The 26,392-nt window shown below is 32.6% G+C and overlaps 1 protein-coding gene across 7 annotated transcripts in view; it reads right to left on the bottom strand.

Annotated features, from left to right (window-relative positions):
- The window catches only part of lmx1bb (LIM homeobox transcription factor 1, beta b), a 144,758-nt gene that overhangs the window by 107,670 nt on the left and 10,696 nt on the right, over positions 1-26,392 (bottom strand). For 2 of the 7 annotated variants that reach the window (XM_087263383.2, XM_087263382.2), the window contains exons 4-10: positions 25,479-25,674; positions 17,898-17,929; positions 17,643-17,758; positions 15,815-15,898; positions 15,486-15,700; positions 13,839-13,954; positions 12,709-12,895 (exon numbers count right to left, since the gene is read on the bottom strand). In XM_087263383.2, the coding sequence (XP_087119509.1) occupies positions 12,709-12,895; positions 13,839-13,908 (257 nt within the window). In that variant the 5' untranslated portion in view covers positions 13,909-13,954; positions 15,486-15,700; positions 15,815-15,898; ... (1 more) ...; positions 17,898-17,929; positions 25,479-25,674. 7 annotated transcript variants of the gene reach the window in all.

Below are 26,392 nucleotides of genomic sequence, written 5' to 3' on the forward strand. Positions count from 1 at the left end.
TCTTTTAAAAATTGTCCATTTTCATACAAATGAAATTAAATGAATCCACCTCATTACAAAATTATGACAGATTAATTGATGGTTCATTCCAATGTGGCCATCTCTGATAAATCAGAGACTAAGCCGAAGAATACTGAGCGAGTAAAATCATACGAATTCATACGAATTAGCTACTTTTCTTAGAATTTGTGAAATACCTGTTGTTACATTTACTTGTGAGAATTGGCTTGCCCTATTTGTGCCCACTTTTATTGGTTCACTGTAAACAATAATTGTTTATCATTTCTTATTTATTGAATTACAGTGTTTGTAAAGTAATAAATTACAAATAGTCAAATTACTGTAATTGAGTAGTTTTTCCTCAGGAATTGTACTTTACTAAGTAGTATTAAAAATCATCACATTAGAAATATAAGGTTCTGTCCGACATGTTTGGCAAAATTGAGTTATTGACATATTCTAATTAAATGACAACTTATTTATATTATATGATGTTTTTTTTATAAGTTGTTTACATTTTAAGACTTTTTATTTAAAAAAAAAAAAAACTAATGTTACACACATACTGTTTGCTATGGAATGCAAAAACTTTAGATAGAACCTTATAATTCCAAGGTGACAAAATGTGTATTTTACTTTCACTTGAGTACATTTTTTGTGCAGTATCGATACTTTTACTCCATTACTTTTCTTTAATCTGTAGGCAACTTTATTATTTTTCGTGTCTATGGGGATTGGCTAGTAGAAAAGAAGTAGAAGTAGTACTAGAAATTGAATAATCAGTTCATCCAATCAAATCGCACATAGAAAAATCGCATTATACAGAACAACAAAGACACAAAACCTTTACACGCAATAACCGAGAGACTGTCTAGACTTCATGTCACTGATGAGAAAATGGCGAATGTCTACCATATGATGACTAAAATCACAAAATGACCTTAAACAATCACTTAATGCACAACAGAATGTTACGTATTCACAGACAGATTCACAAATTAACAAATCAACCTTTCACAGTGTAATACTCACTACTCTTGAGTACTTTTAAAAAGGCTACTTTTTACTCTTACTTAGAGTAATATTTACAGCAGATACTTTTGTTCTACTAGTAATACAAGTACTGGTACTTTTACTTGAGCATAATTTTTCAGTACTCTACCCACCACTGGTAGTAATCAACATTATGCTCTTTCTCCATCTTAACTCGCAATGAACCCAGAATATTCCTTTAATTTCTCTGACCATGAAATTAAAACCCATTGTGTTTACACTGCTGCGGCTGTGTATTTAACTCCTCCAAATATTCTGACATAAGATTATTAAAAATGTTTCAACATCTGCAATCCAGTTAGCTGCTTTTTCAACTCCTCTATCCCCCCCACCCATCCCGGTCTCTCCTTCTTCTTTCATTTCAATCTCCATCACTGTGCCTCCGCCTAACATCCAAATATTTCTCCTCTCCACTTTTTGAAGCCGCCATGGGTCTTCTGACCTCCAGCACAAATCATTTTAGCTGCTTGCGGGGGGCTTGCAGTCCCATGGAGGTATGGAAATACGATCCCCACCATGTCGTGCTAGCGTTTGTTTTCCTTGGTCCAGTCAGCGATGGGCCGATCAGTGGTGATCCCCAATGCGACAGAAGATCAGGACCATGGGTGCGGAGAACAGGAGATCTTGCTGTTTTTTCAGTTTACTTTAACCTGTCTCCTACTGGAGTTCCCCTCAGTTCTGGGAGGGGAATATGGAATATTCAGACCGCTACTTTGGGATTCAGGATTTCATTCCGGATTTACACACACTGAGCAATGACACTGATGTACAGCTTATTTCTTTTTAAGCTTAAGCTTAAGGTGTCAAAAATGACTTCCACCTACACTAATGCGAATGCAGGAGGGCAGAAATGCAAGTTTGTGCAAAAAAAGCTTCATACTTTGCTGTGTTTACAAGTTCAAGTTCGGTGAACACTAACCTGCAAATATGAATCGTGAAGATTGATGTTTATCAATAGAAGATAGATTGAACATTAACATACTAATTATTTCAAATGAGTAATCATAACGTAGCATTTTATTGGAGCAATATATAATCGAGATAAAGTTTATGAATTTAATGTTATGTTTTAAAACTGTCTTTAATATGTTATACTCCAAAATGTAAAGGCACAAGAGTTGTCACTGGGGCAGTACCTTTTCAAAACGTACAAATTTGTACCTGAAGAGTCAATATTGGTACATTTTAGGTGCATGTGGGTACTGATATATACCTTTGAGTTACCACTAAGGACTCTTTAGGTACAAATATGTAGCTTTTGAAAAGGTACTGCCCCAGTGACAGCTCCTGTATCTTTATTTCTGAGAGTATATAGTATACATTTGTCTTTAACTAATTATATAAAGAATACAATAAATTAATGTGAACTTACAGTAGCTACATTAGTACTTCAAGAAAATTTATATTAGTTCACATCAGTAGATGCTGAGGAAACATGTAGCATAACATATCACATATAAGAAATTAAGATGATTTTCCAAGTTACGTTACGTTTATGTTAATAGCTGTGATTTTTATCACCAATTTAATCTAAGATTTAACGATTTAGTCTATATTTAATGATTTTGAGCAGATGCTTATAATGACAGTTAAATAGATCAATAATTTAAATGTCGGAAAGAAAAAATAATAATCCTAAAAAAATACTAGCATCAATTGTTTTGAAATATTTTCTGCATACAGAAAATATACTTGCAACAAATACAGTATGAGGCTGACTGCAATTTTTTGGTTGCACGATTCCTTTAAATTGGAGAAAATCAATTTCTAGCCTGAGTATTTTCCTAATCTTTCTGCTTTATATAGTTTAGAAGAATCATTTCGATACATTACTAGTACAGTGATGCTCTAACTAACTCTCTTTCCCTTTGTACCAAAAATGAAGAAATGCCACAATCTGGAATGCGGAGCTTCAGAACTGTGGTTGTGAGGAGGAAGGTAATTGGCTGGTTGTGGTAATCAGATTTGGTTTCAGAGCATCTGATCTGCCATAACAGACTTCCAACTAGTTGAACGAGTAAATAAAGAACTGTGGGAGCTCCAGCTGAAGGCAGATTACCTCTAGCTCCAGGAGGGTCCGACCCGGAGGAAGATTATTCCACGTGAAGGAAAACCGAGCGGGAGCGAAAGCCCACAATGCATCCAGCATGACCCAACAAAAGTCATTTCTTCAAGTGAACCTTGAAATGCTCTCAATATAAGATACACACATGGTGAGGCAGGGTTTAAAATCTAAAGAGACAGTTCCGCCAAAAACGTATCTTAATCTGCTTTTATTCTAGCCGAAATAAAACAAATTAGACTTTCTCCAGAAGAAAAAAAATATTATCATACTGTGAAAATTTCATCATTCAAAAACATCCTTTAGTAGATATTAAAATAAATAAAAATGTAGATATATATAGATTTGTATATAGATTTGCATGCACATTGAGCACAGTTTTAAAATTACTCATTTTTTGTTTGTTCCACATAAAAAAATAAATTCATTTAGATTTGTATGCATCTCAAGTATCCACATGAAGTTGAATAACTTGATTTTAAAAATATATTTAGTGTTCCGCATAAGAAGGAAACTCATACAGGTTACAAAACAAGTGAATAATGACAGAATTGTCTATTTTGAGTGAACTCCCCTTTAAAGATAAAGAAAGCCAACCACAATTGTAACCCTGGACCACACAACCATTCTTACTTTTTGGGAGGATAATTGTATGGGTTAAATTTATAAAAAAAATTTTATGACCAAAGATGATTAGAATATTAAGTAGATAATATTCAATAAACTTAAGTAACTTCCGTAAATAAATCAATAAATACAATTTTAATTAGCAATGTGTATTGCTAAGCAGTTTACTGTTCTTTAAGCGTTCTGCATTTCTGCACAAGAAGTTTGGCCAATGGCTGTGTCCAACTGAGCCTGGTTTCTCTCTCAAGGTTTTTTCCTTCACTTTCGTCAATTTGCGAATTTTTGTTCCTCGCCGCTGTCACCACTGGTTTTCCAGCAGACACACAACATCATAAGACATTAATATTGGGTTAAATTTAGATCATGACGTCAGGTGACCAAAATTCAATATCTAGCCAGCGTCTAATAACGACGTCAAATTATGTTGATATTTGGTTGATTTTAGGTTGTGTTGGAAAGTGACCAAAATACAACGTCTGATAGATGTCATAATGGTAACCTCCACACAATGTCAAGGTGTAAAATGATTAGACGTTGATATTTGGATGATGGGTTCTGACGTCAACCTGATTTTCATTTTCAAACAAGTCCAACGTCTCCATGACATTGGGGTACAACATCAATATGACATTATGTTGACATCCTGTGCCTGCAATTTAAACCACACTAAACTGAACTAAACTAAACTTAAACTCTGAAAACGACTGACACAGTTTCAATTTACTAGAACTTCTATGTTAAGATGCCTTGACACAATCTACATTGAAAATGCACTATAGAAATAAACCATGAATTCAATTCAATTTACTGTAATAGACAACATTAATATTAATAGCATTAATAAATATTTTGAACCATCAGATTCCACATTTTCAGATTGCTGTCTCTCAGCAAAATCAGATAATATCAGAAAATTTGCATCCTAATTCAAACCAATTGTAAGCTTTTTATTAATGCATAAATAAACCTAAAATATACACGTATGACTGGTGTTGTAGTCCAGGGTCACAATTATTAAATTTGTGCTGAAATAACACCCAAACACTTTCTTATTCCAGACTTTTTTTCCAGCATCAAGAGCTATTGTACTTTATGAAACTGCATTCAGAAGCAGGGTTAAATGGAGGGAGCAAACTGCTTTATGCATGCGTGAGTTTCTGTGCACTGTCTGCCATCCTGAGCCCCATCAGATCCCTCTCATGCTCACTTGGCTGTGAGAGAGGCTTCGGAGGGAGGAAGTGGCAGCGGTGCCATTCCAAAGCACTGTCCCATTCCACCTCATTCTTCCCTCTTTTCTCCCTCGGACACAAATAAGAGGATTAGAGCACACAGCTTCCGTCAGTCCCTCCATTCAGGACAATGCGGCAAAGAGCTTAGTAAGATAGCCTTGGATAGCGGAGCAGACCTGTCATTCAAATAGCCTAGTACTTTGGCTGTTGGGAGGCTAATCTCATTAGGATATGAAAAAAAAAGAAAGAAAGAGAGGGAGAGAGAGACGGAGGCTGAAAAGTCCAAGATGAGATTTGATTATCATCCTCATAACTTGTATCTGAGACATGTGCCAAGCTTAAATCTTCTTGTCTATGACAAGACAGTTGAAACACTCTCGCAAGACAACTTAATAGTCCAGGATTATATTGGAGGATGTGGAAGCTTTAAAAGAGGACGATAATTGTTATATTGCTGGATTACAATGACTTGCGTGGAAATGTAATAATATAATATATTGTGATAATAATGAATGTGCACAATATTATTATTGTGGGCGCTTTGAAATACCAGTAAAAATATTTATGTTTTTGAATGCCTGTTAAGAATATTCAGATTGCTTAAAAACTTAGTAGACTATTTATTTGATATTAATGATGATATTAAATTAGATCATAAGCCTGTTGTTTGTTAACACTTTTCAGTAATACTCCATTTGTTACCATTTAAACTAATTTTAAAAGAAAAAGATGTGGGTAATAGGGCTGAACAATATTTCGTTTCAGCATCAATATCGCAATATACGCATATGCAATAGTCACATTGTAGGATCTACAAAGTCGAATGAGTATTATAATTGACCAGTAGCCACATTTGAAAACACTCATGATTTGTGGATTTATTGCAAAGTTTAACCATAGAGTTAAAACAAAACATTTTTTATTTATGTTCACATAATAAACATTCAGAAACAACAAATAATGTTTCTAATTTTAAGAAAGGTTAATTGTATTTTTGGTATACACAAAAAAAAAAAAAAACAACCAATAATATTTCATACAAAAACAAGACTGCTTATCGTAATGCAAGTATAAGAATGACTAAATTTGGTACAGGAATAACAGCCCAATCTGTGCATTAGAATAATCCTTGGCGATGACATAATGATGGCGTATTTATTTTTAAATGCGTAAGGCTTAAATAAAATACTGTTTTCGAATGAAGATAAAAGTTTGATCAAAGGTTTACGATAACTGAAAGGCTTCACATTTTCTTCAGAAATTTCCGATAAAAGGTGGATTTGATTACTTGTTGGTGAAAGTTGATCACAATGTATCAGTTTGTCGTGCAACAGGGAGTGGGTATTGAAAATATCACCACTGTTGAAGACATGGTACTGAGCGAAGAAGCAGAAGAAGAAGGTAATGCAGTGATATAAATCAGATGAGGTGAAAAATGTACACATATCATAAATTTCATCTATTTGCCATCTAATTACAAAATATAATTAAAGTGGGAGGTATTTTGACGAAAATATGACAGAATTAATATTGCTTGACTTCCAAAAAATCATAAAGTGCTGTATATTTTATTTGTACAGTATCTTAGCTATACTGTATTTCTGAATGTTTGTGATTGGTTTAATATATTTTATGTAGATGCACTCTGTTACAAAATTATCCAAATGTACAGAAAATTATTAATTCTTTCCAAATAGAGCAATTCATTTCATCTGGTGAAATTATAAATTAAGTATTGCAATATATATGAAAATAATATAACACAATGTCAGTTTTTCCAATATTGTGCAGCACTGGTGAGCAATGTTAATTTCTGAGTTAACATGGACTAACTAACAAACAGGAATGAAGGACTGCTTTTATTTATTGATGTTACCAAAGATTAATAATCACTGCAATAAATATATTGCTCTTTGTTTTCCATAAATTCAATAGCTAATACATTAAAGTGTATGTTTAACTAATATTAACTATAACTACTTTAACAAATTCAGCTATTTTTCACTATTGGTGTTTACTAGTAGGACCTTATTGCAAAGTCTTACCGTATATAATCCTTTTACAATTTCAAGTTTACTTTGAACATTTAAATACGACACAATGTTGTTATTATACATGTATAATAAGTAACTTTTTTTGCAGCTCATGTCAATATTGGGATAATACTGCACATCATAATTAAATCATATCATGCCTAATTATGCTGCAGTTGTTTCTGTAGTTATCTTTTTTGCCATTTAATTTGATTGGTTCATTTGCAAACCCAGCAACCTTGTTTTGAAATAAGCCCACTTGTATAATGTCTTCATGCGCAGGTAGAATGTGTTAGGTGGGTGTGATAGTAAGCCGTGGCACCACTTTCCACCCCAGTGCCAGTGTTTTCAAGAGTCCCTGTGAAAAGCCAGTGTGTAGGAATAACACTGGAGACACTAAAGCTTCATCACCATGTTAAGAATACTGTGGTACAGAGACCAGAAAACAGCCTCCAGCAACATAAAAGAGAGGAATTCTGGAAAGATGTGTTTATGGTGTTACTTGCATAGTGGATGGAATTAATTTACGTGTGCAACTATAAGAGAAGCATATGTAAACTGGCTTGGTATCTAAATCATACCAACAAACACATAAACACATCTTATATTGACTGTATTGATGGGTAGGGTTGTGTGTTTATTCAACCATTAATGAGTGTCTATGTGAGTGTTCAGGAAAATAGTTCAGCAATTATTTCAGGGGCATTATGGTTAAGAAATTGCACACTAAGTTATCCAACTATTTTTAACCAGTGTTTCAAATCACAGATTAGAAATATCTTAATATGTTTTTTTTTTTCACATTATGAGATTCAGAATTAAAAGTGAATGATAGAATTATAAGGTTATATAAGCAATTAATATACAAATTGTAAAATGTGGGTCAAAGTCGAGACAGTACATTTCGGTTTCTGCATCAAATGCATTTAACAAAAAAATTATTTTACATATAGATTTTAGCATGATGATGCAATAGTTGCAATGTAAACTGTATATTGAATATACATATATTAGTGTATGAGTGACTTTCAAAATTATTTAATATTTTAAATAATTTTTGCAAATATAAAATGCCAAAATGTGTTTGAATTAATGTTTTATTTTTTTAATGTATATAAATATATAAAACATACTAATTCCAAATTAAATATTGAAAAACATGCAATTTTGGTAAATTACTATATTTTAGGATTTTATACTTTTAATATATTTTATTTTGAAGGACAGAAAATATCAACAATGACAACTAGTTATTATTTTATTGACTGTACATGAAAAACAAAGTTAATCAGGTCACATTCTAATGCCAAGAGGAAAAAATATATACTGACCACTGTAATACACGTTTACTTTTTTGATGCTTGAAACTACCCTTTCCGTTAGTCTTTTTTCAATGTATTAAAGGATTAGAATATGGATTTCATATAAAAAATACTTTAAACTTTAAAGATTGTGATGAAAATGTTTTAATAATTGGTACAATCCGATTAATAACTCAGTTCAAGAATAAACCCTTCACGCTTCAAAAATCATTAAGTGTGCCAAGAGAAAATCAACAAAACCTTTTCAGTTTATGGAGGTCAATTCAAGTAATTGAAATCTATAGTAAAAGACAATATTTTCATAATATCACATTCACATATATAAAGTGGTTCAAGATATATTAGCTCTTGCAAGTACTGTAGTTATAATAGCAAAATAAATACCCTTTCAAATTGGCTCTAGCTGGCACATTAAACATACAGACATAGCATACACACTTCCTAATGGTTAAATACTATCACAGCTGTGAAGAACATACAGTAACACATCTAAAAGAGCACAGACTAAATAATCTATTCCATAAATGAATTCAAGAGTGAAACCCAGCCATTGAAGGCTCCCCTCTACAGCAGAAAAAAAAAAAACATCCCGTTAGGTCAAAGCGTTAAACGTCTGGTGGTGGGGGGTTTGTGGCACTAGTCTTGAGATGACAGATGATTGCATCATTTTAATGCTGCCAGCAGAGGCAGGGCTAATGTTGACACAAAACCTAATACTTCCTTGCAGAGGAACAGGCTGGCTCAGACTCGGCCTCATCCCAGAGCACAGCGCTTCGAGGCCCTTCAACACGCCAAGCAAAAAAACAAAACAAAAAAAACTAGACGCAGCACCATTACTGCCTTTCCTCATACCTTCAAAGAAGCACAGCTCTCGATTATTGCATTTTCAACAAAATATTCCAAAACAAATCTGATTTACGGCTTTGAAACAATGATAACATAAGGCGTTCTGGGTGTATTGGGAGGGTGTACGGCGCCAGTCATGTAGAAAACACACTGCCAGGACCAAAATCCACTCATGTCAGCGGGAATGCAGCATCCCGCTCGCAAAGCAGAGCTAATTAAAAAACAACACATCGCAGGAGGACGCCCCCACGGTGCTAAAATAGAACTATCAGCACACCGGGGGATCATCCACAACTTCCTACTTCAAGCAAATTATCCCTGGACCAAGACTAACAACAGACTTGAGCCACGTTCCACTGACACTAAAGGCCAGAGGGGAACATCCCAACTCTCAGCATTCCAGTAATGCAAATATGAACACTTCTTCTATTAAACAACAACAATGTAAAATTGCACTGCAGCAGTTGTGGCATCTGTCCAAATTATCTATCCGTCTATCTGTGTATTGGCACACACACTGAGTGCACAGAAATACACAACAGTTTGGAACATAATACTGATTTTGGTATTAAAAATGCACAAAAAGATAAATAAATAAATAAATAAATAAATAAACATTGATAATAATAATAATAATAATAATAATAATAATAGTAATAATAATAATTATTATTATTGTTATTATTATTATTATTATTATTATTATTATTATTATTAGTGAATAAATAAATAAGTAATGCATAAGTAATAACATTACCAAATAATAATATAATAATTAATAATAATAATAATAATAATAATAATAATAATAATAAATTAAATATACAAAAACATGTTCTCTCACACACATTGGTCACAAATTATTCACACTTTGCTGAAAAAAATCCAACAATTTAAATGATGTAGCAAACATTTTAAGATTAAATTAAAAACACGTGTTGACATCATTAATATAAATATTAATAAAACAGCATTAATTAAAAAAAATATACATTAATAAAAATCAATTCTAACATTTATTTTTAAGTCCAGCTTTTCTAAATTAAAATGTTGATTTCCCAATAATAAACTATACATTAATTACATTATATTATAATATTAAAATAATAAAATAGTCATATATATATATATATATATATATATATATATATATATATATATATATATATATATATATATATATAAATATATATAATGTATAACATAATTAGAAATACAAAAAAATGCTTAACGAATGTATAACTTAAATTATCTGTTGTAGGAAAGAAAGAAAGAAAGAAAGAAAGAAAGAAAGAAAGAAAGAAAGAAAGAAGTGTTGGCTGTATCTGTAGCAGAGATTCAACTGAAATGAATAACAATTCTGGGTAATCTGCAATAGTAAACAGAATTCCCACTAATAGTTTGAAAATACAATTATATTTCCATAACCTGTGGCTTTAATTGGCACTAACGCAAAGGTCTGCTTAGCCATTTAAAAAAAACATTATATGCAGATCGTAATTCCAGAGCTAATCCTCTAATAACGAAAGCCTGTTATTCCAAGTTACTCTTGAGCTACAAGCGGGGTGAAATTTCCGCGCCAAAACAAGCTATAAATTCCCGCCGGTAAGCTCGTGCTGTAAATAGCTGACAGAGAGGTGTGAATATGAGCGTTTGCCCAATGTCGTGATTTACGGGTCTAATGATTATAGGGCATGAATCAATTGATGCTAGCATGTCATTAGGCGGAGTTTCAGAAACGGCTACAGTCTTCAAGTTGGAGCCACGGGCGATTTGCGGGGTTGACAAGTACAACCTTAAATGTATGCCATAAAAGTCAGAAAGGTGCCAATTACATCTACTAAGTGGCCCGTCGTTGCGAAATAAATAAACAAATATTATGGCTAGCTACCTGTGTAGCACGGCTAGAACCCCATAAAAGAGGAGCAAAAAAAAAACGAAAGTGCTGTTATTAAATGACAGATATTGTGACTTGTGGAAGAAAAGGAGACTAGGAAAATGTGATTTAGGTACAAGAAACTAACATTTGCCTGGCATCCACGGAAACAAAAGTGAAATGAATCTGCATGCAATAAAGGAAAAAATCTTTCCAAATGACAGGTTAACACAAACAGTCATTAAATATGGTTATGTAGTCTAAACATAATACCACACTGATAGAAAAACCTCGTTGACGTGTTTGGCCTGTCTCAGTCGTCCCCAGGGTAATGGAGTATAAGACCAGAGCTATGAAATTAATTTAGTTAACACTAACTCTTTACTGTCAAGCGGAAAGAGCTGGCGACTATTAAAGTCGGGCCGTAGACGTGGCCCTTTAATTGTTGCTTGGTGTCGGATAGGGACCTCCCAGTTATCGCTATCAAAGCGGCAGCGATATTTCAAAACCCCTGACACAAAAGCTATAGCAAAACCAGTGACATACATGTGGAGAAGACATGCAACATAAGGCGCCCTGCAGTCCACTCACAGCTTCAGGACCGGGTGAATATCAACACTGCACCCACCCACTGTGCACACTAGCCTATCACATACCATGACTCCATGAATTTTTAAAAGAAATGAAGAACAATGGGTTGGATTCGAGAAGGTTTTAATTAGTATAACGCATAATAGCCTATTTAAAAAGACGTTTTATATGCATAGGATTTTAGCGTTTGGAAATTTATGGGGATGCTGAATTAATTCAAAAACAATCTCAAATTAAACAACAGAAATGGTCACTGTTGCGTAAAAGAACAACTGCAATAGTAGCTTTTATATGCCTAAATGGGCTTAAATATTATCATTGAAATCATTATGTAATTTTTTTTTATTAAAAAGACAGTGCGTTTATTTGCGAGAAGACAAAAATAGCTACATTAAAAGAGAATTTTAATATTAAATTTAACCAATTTATTTACGACTAATGTGCGAATATAAGTAAAACGAAGATGGATTAATTACAGGATGGCCATGCCCTAAACATCTGTAGGCCTACTGTACAAATAAGGTGATCAAATAGGCTAATATGAAATAATGTACTGCTACAGGTGATCAAATAATTATTCCGTCCTCGAATCATCAGAACAATCGAATAAACGACTCAATTAAATTAAATCAATGAATTACAATTACAACTGCAAAGCAGAACATCACAACCCACAAAGTTCACAGCATGGAAAATCACTAGATTGATGCCTCTCGAATTACAAATAAAAAGAGGAATATGATGCAAAAACACGAAGTAAATTCATTTGAGCTATAACCTGAATAAGTAAGCCAAATTCTTGGACAAACGCATTTAAGGTTACAGCGCACCAATGCTGCTCAATTGTATAAACAAAATTGTTGACAAGTTCAACAAAATCATACTAATAACGCCAAGTATTTATTTCAACTTTACTTAAGGAAATAATAGGAATATTTGTGTGTAAAACGAAAATTATGTCACTTTCTTTGTTGATCGCACTTGAATAATAAAATAAATCTTCTATTAGAGCCCATTGCCTGCGTGCGCATTACACCAATAACATTGCTTAAATAATCCATGCTCTTACTGTTGGTAGTCATATTTGCAGTAAAGTTTCCTCTCCCGGAAGTAGCAGCTGGTGGTGAGCGGTTGTTGACACACGGCGCATTGCAAACACTCCTCGTGCCATGAAGACTCGTTGACGCGCATCAGAAAGCGGTCGGATATCGGCCGCTGGCACCCCTCACACACCGCCTGGTGATGGCACTCCGTCCCTGGAGGGTAAATGCATCATTTTTATAAAATAAATATTTTACATAAATGGGTAATTATTGAACAAGTGTTAGTAATATAATTCTGCATTCTAGATACTCATAAACCAATATGACATTGTGAAAAAAGGCGTCCGAATAATATTACGTGTGATATTAATTGTTTATTATATCTTCTTCTTATTATTATTATTTTATTATTATTGTTATTATTATTATTATTATTATTATTATTATTATTACATACGCACAAAAATTAAAACGTTGCACAATATCTGGCAAATCTAAAATTGACACTATTAGCCTATGCTCAAAAAACTGCCAATTAAATATTTTCAATTGTATTTATGTACCCTTCAAGATCATGTGTAAACAAAATCTCCGGTCCAAAGAATAAATAGCCTAATGGGGTAAGAAAAAAGAAAATATATAGCCTAATTGTGCAGATTTTCTTCTTATTATTAATTTTTACCTATTTTTTTATTTCTGTCCATCTACCATTCAAACGTTACAGTTATTTGCTAGAATTAAGCAAACATAATAAGATGTAATGGTGCAGCTGTTTGAATGGGAAATACGTGCAGTTTATATAGCCTAAAACAACAACAACATGAGAGCATGGAAATAATTGCATTGCGTTGCGCAGTAAATATGAGAGAAATTATTTTATTATTTAAATACACCACTCGTGTATTTGGATTATTTTCTATGGGAAATAGTTTTGATTATTCAACAGATGAATGCGGCCGGCCGGTAAAATGCATGACACATGCGGGTGCATCCCAGCCGACTGCATGGCCCGACTGCTACAGTTCCAGCTGTACTGTAGATCTCTATCTATCTTGACAGAAACAGCATTATAAAAATTCCCAGAATTACTTTAGTATTTGCGAGCATTTGCAGGCTTGCTTTTAAAGACAAATACTACAAATGTTGAAGGACTTACCGAGCATAACTCCAAGTGTTGCTTGTCCCGACCGCAGCGGATGATCTTCGATTTTTATACCGTCCAACATCTTTAAATATTCCCAATGTTACCTGCAAGGAAGCGCCGTCCTAGACCTGTTGTAATATCCACAACAACACATTTGTCAGAGTTGTCCACTCTTCAAATCCCAAAACTATTGCTCACAACATTAGTTGATATCACAGAAATCTCAATCTATGCGGCTTTGCAGCTAAAATGGCCAGCTCAAGAAAACTTTTCATTGCAGTTGCAACTTGCTAGTTTAGAATTTGTTCTTGATCACAGCCTGGCAAAGAAGCACAACAATTCATAACTATAAAACTGAAAACACGCACTAAATCACCTGTTAATTAACGTCCGAGACGTTTTCTCCACGAAGCGCAAAGTTAGGTTTTTTATCCCGGCTGTTGTCACGAGCTGCAAAGGAAGATCCTCCCTTTCCTACACCGTTCACAAGTCGTCTCAACCCGCAGAAGTTTTTAGGAAATTAGTAAAATCCACGAAAACCTAAAGGAGATGTCTAAACGTTAACTCTTAAATTAGTGCGCCATTCGGCTCCCTGCAGCTTGAGAAAGCTCAAAACTGAGATAGGCTTCAGAAAAAGCACCCTCCCCTTTTGGTCGCGTCACTTTGCAGGCTATTGACTGACATAGGGATGCTATTGGTGCGCCAGTGTTCGTGCACTCTGCCGAGTGGAACTAAATGCGTTCCGCCTCCAAAATCACATTGCCTCCTAAACTAGAGGCGAACAAGGATGGTAAACAACGTTACGAAAATTGTGGTGAAACAAACGAGTCTAAAAACGCATACTAATTCATAGAAAAGCTTAGCCTAAAGAAAGAAAGAAAAAAAGAAAGAAAGAAAGAAAGAAAGAAAGAAAGATTCTAACATGTTATTCTAACATGTTCTAACAAGAAAAAAATATTCTGAAGTATTTACTGAATATTAAATTTATGCATTTTCAGTTTTGCTACATAATAATATTAATAATAATAATAATAATAATAATAATAATAATAATAATAATAATAGGTTTATAGAAAAAAAAGCATTTCACATGGACAATACTTGATTTGTGTATTAATTAACAAGTGTCTACCAATTTATGGAAATTGCAAAAAAGTAGTCAGCAAATGTAGTTTATCTGTAAACAAAACATCCATAATGTTGTTGTTGTTATTATTATTATTATTATTATTATTATTATTATTATTATTATTACTGCTGTTTTCATAATAATAATAATAATAATAACAACAATAGTTATTATTATTATTACAAAACTAGCCATTTTTTTACGTAGGCTATATTGTTTAACTGTTTATATATTTTATTAAAATAATTATATTACTATATGAAATATATCATAACTATTATTAAATAACTTCAATAAATTTTTACTTTTTACAGCAGCATTTATTATTCCACACTTGCAGTCGTAGTGTTTACATTAACCACGATTACAACATACAGATCAAAACACGTCACTTCGAAATGAATGGCACCAAGCAATTACGCGTTATCTCCTCTTTTGTTATTAATTGTAACACCGTCAAATTTGTATCATGCGCATTGTAATGTAAAACGTAATTGTTGTTTTTATAAATAGATGGCGTCACTTCAAACCCTGAAGCGCATGCTCCTCTTTGGGTTTTTCTCCGACTGTTCGAGGCCCATCTCCTCTCATGCAGAGGCTGCTGGCTTTGATATCAGGTAGCGGAGCATCACGCCCGTCCGCATGCTTTGTGCTTTTGTGTCCATTATGAAGCCTCGAACCTTCTGACCCTCGTCTACGATGCACCTGGAGATCAGGGCCGATAACTGCGGACAGCAGACAGCGGCTGGCAGAAGCAGATGAAATAAAATGCAAAACCTTAAGTGAGATAGCGTAATGATACCACAAATTAAACAGGAAAAAAGATAAAAATCGAGCTAATGAGTCAAAAACGTCTTGCATTTGTTTTGTGTTTTGTTCCAGAGGGACCGCTTTGGTTAGACTCTCATCCAAGATCCAATAAACCAATAAAAAGAAGGCGCATCTGAACAAATGAAATGATGCTAAAGATAAGTGATGAATCTATACATTATTACAATGTGTAGATTCTTTGTAATACGGTTACATTGGCAATTCATCCAAGTGAGTAACTTCCAGTAAATCTATCCATTAAAACATTTCGTTCTTAATAAAAGCAACGAGGAATTGCCTAAATGAAAAAAAAAACAAAAAAACAAATTTCGCACAGGATAATTTACGGCAAGGATTTTATTTTTTTATTTTTTGCTCACCGTTTTGATCATGAGGGAAAACAGTAAATCATCTGTATTTATGGCAGCCCACTGCTTCACAAATGTTTGAGACAGGCTAACGATAGCCATGACTACCCATGATATACACTGACTACCTATTGAGAGCATTTGTTAAGATCCCAGTGCTGGATATTTTGGTTGAGACCCACAAATGATTGTGCCTTTCATCTTCTGGTCTTTATTAATTGCATGTGTCCTCAGTTGTTGCTGAGATTAACTACACTCAAGTCAAGTTCTGGTCCCCTCTTCCTCTCTCTATTTATTTTAAAAAAGGCACTAAGTAGAGAAAACATCAGTTAAATTCATCCAAATGAATGCGCAATATCGATTTAGCTTATTGCACATTTCATAATGCATAATATGATTTGACCACTCAAACGTCAGCTCTTAATAAAGTAAAAACAGCGGATTTGCGTTCAGTGCCTCAAGTCATGTATACTCAAGCATGGGACTTAACACGCTTTTTTCCCAAACATCATATACACAGAGAGGGAGGAATGCACGCGCTTAACTCCTCGCGCTATACATAATTCGTCACGCTCCCCTGTTACCGCCTCACTCCCGGGATTCCGTACTACCTCCGAGCCATTTAGTAGACTTCAAGCAGTCGCCAAGTGAGATACCTATGACGACCTTTCATTATCCAGTAACCCCCGCCAGCCCAGTACTTTTAAAAATAAATATCTCCAGTTGAAACCCAAAAACCATATAGGCCACGGCGGGCAGTTCATTACGATCTCCTAAACGGTTTAATCTCGGTCGAACTCCACTGATGAGGCATTTTAGTAGCCCGTTTTCTCTATTCTAAGACATCATTGCCGTGTGATGAGAAGCTGCGCTCATTAATCAAATTTTCTAAATAAAAGAATTGTAAATTAATAAGCAATCTAATTATGTAAAAACAACATCACCAACCATAGTTTATTTAAAGATATTCAGTGGATAAAGAACAAAATATTGACATTTCAAAAACAATGTAAATTTAGTCATTATCTGGAAGGTGGTGCGAATACTACTCAATTTTACAAATTATAATTTTATTTTTTAAATTATAGTTACAAATATAAGATTAAGCCTCATTAATATTAGCTGTGTTAAAGGCGTAGGCCTAGTATAGAATGTTAAAAATAAATAAAATTGAAAACAAATTAGTTTTCCCACTAAATTGTTTTATTGAATATGTTGAATAAATGGAAAATTTTAAATGAAATATTAAATTATTTAATTAGGTTATTGCTGCCATATTAAGATCACATGCCCAAACATCTCAATTGAACTTGATTTTATAGAACGTTTTATAATGAAGTAATTTGCCATTCTGCGCTGTCGTTGAAAATTCGAAAACGTTGCAAACCATTCCAAAATACAGAACAGCAAATGGGTAAACGGGGCATTTTGAGTTTTAACAAATCCAAAAACGAACGTTGTGGGAATAGAACGCCATCATCATTAAAAAAAGATCGATGGATCATTTACCTTGATTGAGGTTCATTGAGAGCATCCTTTGTGGTGAAACAAGAGCCCGAGGGTCGTAGCCTACTTGTGCCCAAACAAGATTTGTGTAAGGCGCCCCCTTGCGTTTCAATAAGGATCTGCGAAGAAAAATGACCAAGCCTTTACAGGCAAATATCTTAAAGCAAATTGGGAATATACTGATTGAGGTATATTTCTTATACATAAAGACAATTGTATTAAGACTTATTGATTACAAGTAAATTAATATATACCTACTTTTCATGCGAATGTGCGTTTGGGAGCAGCCCCTAAAGGGAAATAATTAGAGGAATTAATAACAAACAAACGCAACAAACAAATGTGTTATGATCATGAAGATGCATTAAACTATAATATAACGATTATAAATATACAGCAGTAAAAGATTGCTTTTAATTTGTTGACCTACTGGTACCATTTAAATGTGGGCTAATGTCACCGAAAGCCGCGCGCAAATGTTAAAACACAAGTTATAAAAAACAACTTAACCCAACCAGTTAAAACCAGTAAACTAGCTTAGGTTTTGTTGATTTTTTTTTTCTCCCAGCAGGGATGTGCTATGAAGAAAGTAATTGCTAGAGAGGAATGAACTGTGTCCAAGGCCGTCAGCAATATGCCGGTGGCGTGACTTGTGTGTTTCAGGGACTTGGCCTTTTGTTTGGAACTCCGGTTTACGAAGTGTTTCATAAAGACAGATCTCATTGGACAAGCATGAAAGGCAATCAGAGCGAACGCCTTACATGCTTAGAGTCCTCTAAAAGTCGTTTGACTTCCGTCACTGGTGGCGCAAAGGCCCAAATGTTCTGCCCACAAAAGTTGAAAGGGTTTTAGTGGAAGCACGAGATGGGTGCTGAACTTTGGTCTCTGAAGAATTTTGACAACGGGGCCCAAAGCAAGAAACCCAAAAGCACGTGATTTATGTAATGTTGCTTGAGAAACTCTCGTTTAATTGTTTTCTTTGAGACACCCCTCCCTCTGTCAGAATGGTGCGCCCAAGCAGCAGGTGTGTGGCACGTGCACCACACTGAGCGGGAGAGAGGGTGAAAAAGCCAATCTAAACTCAATAAAGCTTTGCAAGCTTCCCTGTTTTAGTTAAACAACTCGGATAATTCGACCACAAGGTAAGAACAGCGGAACATGCATTAGGAAAACTTAAACAGTTACTACATGAATAAACCAAAATTAAACAATTGTAATTTTAAAAATATGTATTTTTAAAAATATACAGGAAAATGTAGAAACATAATTAAAATAATTAAATTCAGATGTTTAGCTATTTCGTTTTTTTAAACAGCGTTTACATTAAAAATGTTTATAATCAATGTATATATTAATAAACAGACCGATATTTGAAGACATGTCCGGTCTCGCAGTATTCAAAGTGTAGGCTAGTAATAAACAGTTTTATTATTAATATTATTATTATTACTATTATTATTATTATTATTATTATTATTATTATTCGTCTAAATCTAAATAAATAGCGCTCTTTAAACGAAAATAAACTACAAAGTGTATTTTGATTATTTCCATTTTTTTCTATTCAAAATAAATAAAATCAGATTTAAATAGTTTAATAAAAAAAAATCAATTTCCGGAGGGGATAGTTTGAATCACGGAGTCAATAATGCGATCTGAGTTATTAAAGAGTTCACATTTCACAATTAAATAGCTAATATGTTGTTATAATATTAATTATATAGAACTAAGAAAATGAAACCAGACACAAATCGAATAAATATAAAAAGGGTAATCATACCAAAACCACCAACAACAATGTAATAATATTATGACAGCGACAATAATTAGGCCTAATAATAATAATCTCTGTGCATTATTATTTATTATATATTTTATAGTAGTTGCAATAATAACAATAATCCTCAAAATGAAACAACAATATTTTGTTTTGTGTACGATGCACAAACATTTATGGCAGTAAATGAAGCGCAGTCGCTACACGTCAGACATAACTTGAAAGCTGCCTCTTATTTCTTTGATAGCAGTGCGGTGTTTGTTCACGCGGCGCGATGATGCGCACTGAGAGCATCACTGCCATCTAACGATGCTAAGCGCTTTTATTGCTACAAAAAACGGACTAGATTTACAAACAGTATTAGCCTACATATGTACAGATTTACATTTAAGTACCAATTGACAAACTACATTTTAATGGATTTGCACAAAAATGTATACCCTTTTACAGACTACTACTTCTTATAATTGCTTATAATAATAATATTAATAACAACAACAACAATAGTAATAATAATAAAAACAATACGAGACAACGGTTATAAAATTTGTAAAACATTCAAAATACAATTAGAAATGTAAAATAAACAAAGAAAAAATGTAACAAGACAGATAAGTCAGTAACTTTATGCTAAAAAATGTAATCAATTGTTTATAGTTACAACCTATTCTGCTTTCTAAAGTATCATAACATCAAATTGTCTTAATGTAAAAATACATAAATACATAATTTCAGTTATAGATTTTATTCTACACAAGTTAGATTAATTTCAGCTATTTTTTCTTTTATTTATTGCCATTTGTACAGCATGCGACAATTAAAGATAGAATAACTTTATCGATAAAGGCACATTAATATGCTAAATACTTTTTTATTCCGTATTAAGTAAAACCTGTAGCTGTTTGGAGAAAACGGGTTCACCATGACTTAACTAGACAAATCCTCAAAAAACAAGTCAATCCTGCAAATGGCAGTGAGGAGCACAATAAGGTAAATTTAGGTGGCAGTGAACTTTCATGTTCGGATTTACTTTCATCCGTTAATGCGTTTTGCTATAATGAACCTTCGCGCTTTTCAGAAAATTGAAAACAATATAAAACATCATAAAACATATATTTTAGTTATTTGTATCCATTGCAAATGATGAATTGGATGGAATCGCCACTGATTGGAAATAAAACAACGTATTAATTAAACCAGATTATCATTATTTAACAAAGACAGGCGTTGCATTTTCCTTCTAATTTTATACGCAAAAGTTATTCATAAAAAAGTTTCTTAAAACTGTACAATTACGCAAATTTTCGTTTATGATTATTTGGTGGAATAACAAGATTGGGTAAGTGGATAACCACTTTGACTAAATTAATAACAACAACACACGAATCATATTGGCAATTCGGATAAATAGACTATCTACCTTCTAATACTTTGATTGTATGTTTTGTCATAAATTGTAGACTATTTATAAGTTATAGTTTTTCATTTGTATTAACGATTGATCAATTTCAAAGACAAATAAATGTTGATCATTATCATTTATTCTGTTATTTGTTCTTCGGCACCGACAGCTGATGACTTTCTCTGTTCAGTTTTCAGCTCACGCTCACTTGTGTTATATCAAGGGTCAATACCGCCCCCCAGCGGACACTCAACGTTTTACTTCAGCTTCAATTTGATTTAAAGGTGTTTGTTTCAAAAGGTTAACATAACCTATACTGTAAGCTGTAAGTTAAGATCCAGTTTATGTTTATAGCGCTTTATAAAATGTTATTTGTCAACACACATGCGAAAGAAAGTTGTGCTATTCTTTAGAATTTTCAAAAAAAATTATTATGCAACAACTATTAACTATACTTTGCACACACACACACACACACACACACACACACACACACACACACACACACACACACACACACACACACACACACACACACACACACACACACACACACACACACACACACACACACACACAAAATCCATTTAAAAGATTAAAAAGTGCTGTACTTGTATCATTAAAAGCTTTATAATTGATTTAACTTGTTTGATAATTGTTGAATTATGATAATGTTAACATATTTGACTTGAATAGCTTAATGATTTAGACATTACCATTCTAAGGATATAATTTTGATTGTAGATATATAGAACAATCGCGTTTTACTCTAAGTAACTTTCCTAGATAATTTTTGGTGACACTAATTTGTCTGTGTTGTGAAAAAAAAAAAAAAAGGAAATAAGTTTAAATCAAATTTAAGTCCATACAATATACTTCTTAATAAAATCTTTAAAAGGTTAACTAGTCAGAAAATCTATAATAATAAATTAATCAATAGTGTATTTAGTAATATCATTCCACACAGGTACAAAACATGTCATATTTTTAAAGTAAATATAGGAAGAAAGTTTACTTCCAAGTTTAATGTTTGGATATTCTGTGATTAAGAATGTATATGGCTTAATTAACTCTAATTTAAAAAAAAATATCTTTTAAAAGTTGATGAACATTCCATAAGTGCCCATAAAATGAGGTGATGAGAGAAAGCTTTAAATGATACTATAGAAATAAAGTCAAACGTTTCAGAGCCATACAAATTTCACTAGTTTTAGGCTTTCATCCAGCAGTCCTTTATCTGAGGCCAGGATCTGAAGCAGATCAAAGTTAGCTTAAGATCAAACAGACTATTTTAGGTATAGCTAACATCGGCACTGTGTTGAGATAATATGTTTTTGATTTCTATATTCAATCTGGAAAATGTCACAATGAAACTGACGATTTTGGTAATTTGTATTTTTTTTAAAGTGAGAATAAAAGAAAAAAAAAAGAATTTATTTTGAGCTTTCTTAAATGTTGTTTAATTATGCAAATTAAAACATTGTTAAAAATCTCAATTTGCATGCATTTCTAGCACACAATCTGAATAATTGAGCATAAAATAATCTTTTATTCTTTTATTTTGGACATTATAGTCAAAAATTTATTCAGGCGGGATTTGGGCAATCTTACTGTATATCACCCCGAAAATACAGTGAATAAATAAAATAAAATAAAACAATAGAAAATTAAATTAAAATTCATTGTAGAATAAAATGTTGTATATAATTAGCAAAGTATCAAAGCATATCTCTAAAAAACTTCAGGCTAAATATATGAATAAAATAAGTGCTGCTGAAGTGGGGATTTATGGTTCATTATGTTTTAAGGGAAAACAAAAACATAAAAATATGTGTATTTTCTGATTTCTGTAAAAATTGATAAACTGCTGCAAAAGAAAAAAAAAGTTGTATTTTGACTATCAAAATCGAGAAAAAAAGTTATAAAAGTTAACAACAACAATAATAATTATTACAATGACAAATATTATTATTATTAATAAGAAGAACAATTGACAAATAATAATAATAATAATAATAATAATAATAATAATAATAATAATAATAATAACAACAACAACAACAGTTGACAAATAATAATAATAACTGACAAATAATAATAATAATAACAATAATAATAATAATAACACCAACAATACTAATATCAACTGATAAAAAATAACAACAACAACAACAACAACAACTGATAAATAATAATAATATAATAATAATAATAATAATAATAATAATAATAATAATAATAATAATAATAAAAAACAAAATCTTAACAGACAGGTCTATGAAAGCAACACTAACCCAAGTTACAAACAATTCATTCTATTAAATCATGAGGAAAAACTCATTTAATCTCCTGTATTTAGACTGCTGTTACAGAAAAGAGTGATTGTTAAGTCTTTTATGAGTCCTTCAAATCCTTCCAGAGCAACTGAAGGGATGCAAACGTTTCTCAAAGCGAACACGATTTACGATGCTTTTCAGCAGATGGTTGTCTTGTTCACGGGCTTCTTCTCCAGCCTGATTTATTCATCCCGTGGCAAAGGCAGGCTCAGTGGCGGCTCCGAGTCTGATTTTAGGATACGTGCCATGTACAACACACATCGCCTGCTTCTCTGTTGTGGGAGGAATAACTTCTTAAATTGAAATGTGTGTAACCAGTCTTTCACTGAGATGTTCTCCATAGATTTAGAGTCTCTTGCATTGGAGGGCCCGCTGAGGGCTGAAAATTAGGGACTGGTTTGTAATTATGGTAATTAAAGGGGAAACCCAGGGATCAAGGTGATTGGCTCACATCAAGATGTCAACTTTGAGGACTGACGGGCCCTTCTGGTCGGGCGCTTTTTACTTTCAACCTATTCATTACTGCTACTCCGCTGATACTAATATTATTATTTTAATATTAATATTAATAAAGATAGGTGATATATTTATTAATGAGCCTCTATAAACAATATATATAATTTAATATATTTATTGTATTTATCATTTTTTATATTATCATAACTCTTATTTTATATATATATATATATATATATATATATATATATATATATATATATATATATATATATATATATATATATATATATATATATATATATATATATATATATATATATGAATATATATACAGTAAAAGATTTACAATTAAAACACAACTAAATCTAATTAGTTCTATCATGTGCTTTCTATACATGTGGTGTTGATAATTATGAAGCAAAAAAAAATTCTTCATATATACACATACACACACATGATGTGTATATATATACACACACACACACACACACACACACACACACACACACACACACACACACACAACCACACACACACACACACACACCCACACACACACACACACACACACACACACACACACACACACACACACACGTGTATGTATATATATATATATATATATATATATATATATATATATATATATATATATATATATATATAAATACATACAGTACAAGTCAGAATTATTAGGCCCCTTCAAAAAAAAAATTCTCTTCTTTTTTAAATATTTTCCAAATGATGTTTAACAGAGCAAGGACATTTTCACAGTTTGTCTGATATTTTTTTATTTTGGAGAAAGTCTTATTTGTTTTATTTCGGCTAGGATAAAAGCAATTTTTAGTTTTTTAAACACCATTTTAAGTTCAAAATTATTAGCCCCTTTAAGCTATATTTTTTCTCGATAATCAACATATATATCTATATATATATCTCACTGTTGTTGTGGTTTTGTTACTCATCTGAGGTCCGTTCTTCTTATGTGGATTACTCAATTAGCTGGATTTGGTTATTTATGATTTGACACGATCCAGGAAACCATTATAAGTCATTCCTTAAGTTATTCCTTAGGCTGATTAAGTTGAATAGGCTTACTATAAGAAAATCAGCTCTAAATGTAACACTGAATAAATTGCTAAATGAAAGCGTAAAGCCTGCAGCCACAACAAATGTGGAAAGATATTGCATATCATTTACGGTTTACAACGAATTTTCTGTAATTTTGCCCACATAAATAATTAAAGATTGATCAGATGATGTCATTACGTCGCTGTGCCGTCAGCCAATTGTTGCATTGCTGATCATGATTTTGAGAATCGATAGATCTGTCCTTCACAACACAAGCAGCGATCTCAGATCAGTTCAACCAGACATTTTAATCTTATTCGTAAACTTTGAGGAACCAAACTAGCCAGAGATCAGTTATCAAGATTAAAATATTCAGCATTGGTCAAATCCTCAGATCATTTAAGCGAGGTACGAAGAATGGACCCCTGGACTACAGTACAACTATTATAACTGATTTATTTAATCTTTGCCATGATGATAGTAAATAACATTTTATTAGATATTTTCCAATACACTTCTATACAGCTTAAAGTGACATTTAAGGGTTAACTATGGTAATTAGATTAATTAGGCAAGTTGGGGTAATTAGGCAAGTTATTGTATAACAGTGGTTTGTTCTTTAGACAATCAAAAAATATCTATATACTGCTTAGGTTAGCTAATAATATTGACTTTAAAATGTTTTTTTTAAAAAAGGGAAATTCACAGGAGGGCTAATAATTGTGACATCAACTGTAGTTAGTACTATAGTTAACTATAATGAAACTAATCACAGGTTTCACTAAATACATCACCTAAACGAAGAGGTGCGACAGTTTCCTCAGCGTTGTTCCTGCAGCTCAGTGTCTCCAGATGTTCCTCAGCTGCTGATCTGGAGAGAAAGATCTGTGCAGCGTCTGTCAAAAGCCAGCATTTCTGATCTGTCCAGCAGCCCTCATCTCTATCAACACATCGAGAGTCCTCTGCATGTGGCGATCCACCGCTCTCCATCTGTCCAACAAAAGGAGAGCGTCATCAAATCAAAGTTTTCGTGTTGGTATCGATTTGAGGTTAATTAGCTGAAATTTACATTTAGAAGATATAAGCATTCAAAAATGTATGGTTTCTCACCTCCACCAATGTGGACCAATGATTTTTATGACAATTATATAATTCAAATGTTGTCTAGTATCAGAAGCATGCTGTTGTCATTGGTCACTCATTCACATTTTTACTGTTAAAATCGATTGGTTACTTAAAAAAACAAACAAACAGTGATTAAACCCATTGCTTTCGCAAAGCGAAAAGTTGACTTTACTTAAAAAAGTAAAAACCTGTTGCAATTTGGAACTTTTAATTTGACACAACTATATATATTAGTATATACAGTATGTCTGATAATAAGTCTTATTTGTTATTTGTATGTCTGATAAAAAGTCTTATTTGTTTTATTTTGGCTAGAATAAAAGTTCTAGCAGTTTTTAATTAAAAAAAAAAACATTTTAGGATAAAAATTATTAGCCCCTTTAAGCTATATTTAATTTTGACAGTCTACAGAACAAACCATCATTATACAATAACTTGCCTAATTACCCTAACCTGTTAACCTAATTACCCTAGTTAGGCCTTTAAATGTCACTTTAAGCTGTATAGAAGTTTCTTGAATAATATCTAGTAAAATATTATTTACTGTCATCATGGCAAAGATAAAATAAATCAGTTATTAGTA

The sequence above is a fragment of the Danio rerio genome, chromosome 8 (genome assembly GCF_052040795.2).
Source record: "Danio rerio strain M-AB ecotype USA chromosome 8, GRCz13ab, whole genome shotgun sequence".
In the NCBI taxonomy this organism is placed as follows: Eukaryota; Metazoa; Chordata; class Actinopteri; order Cypriniformes; family Danionidae; genus Danio; species Danio rerio.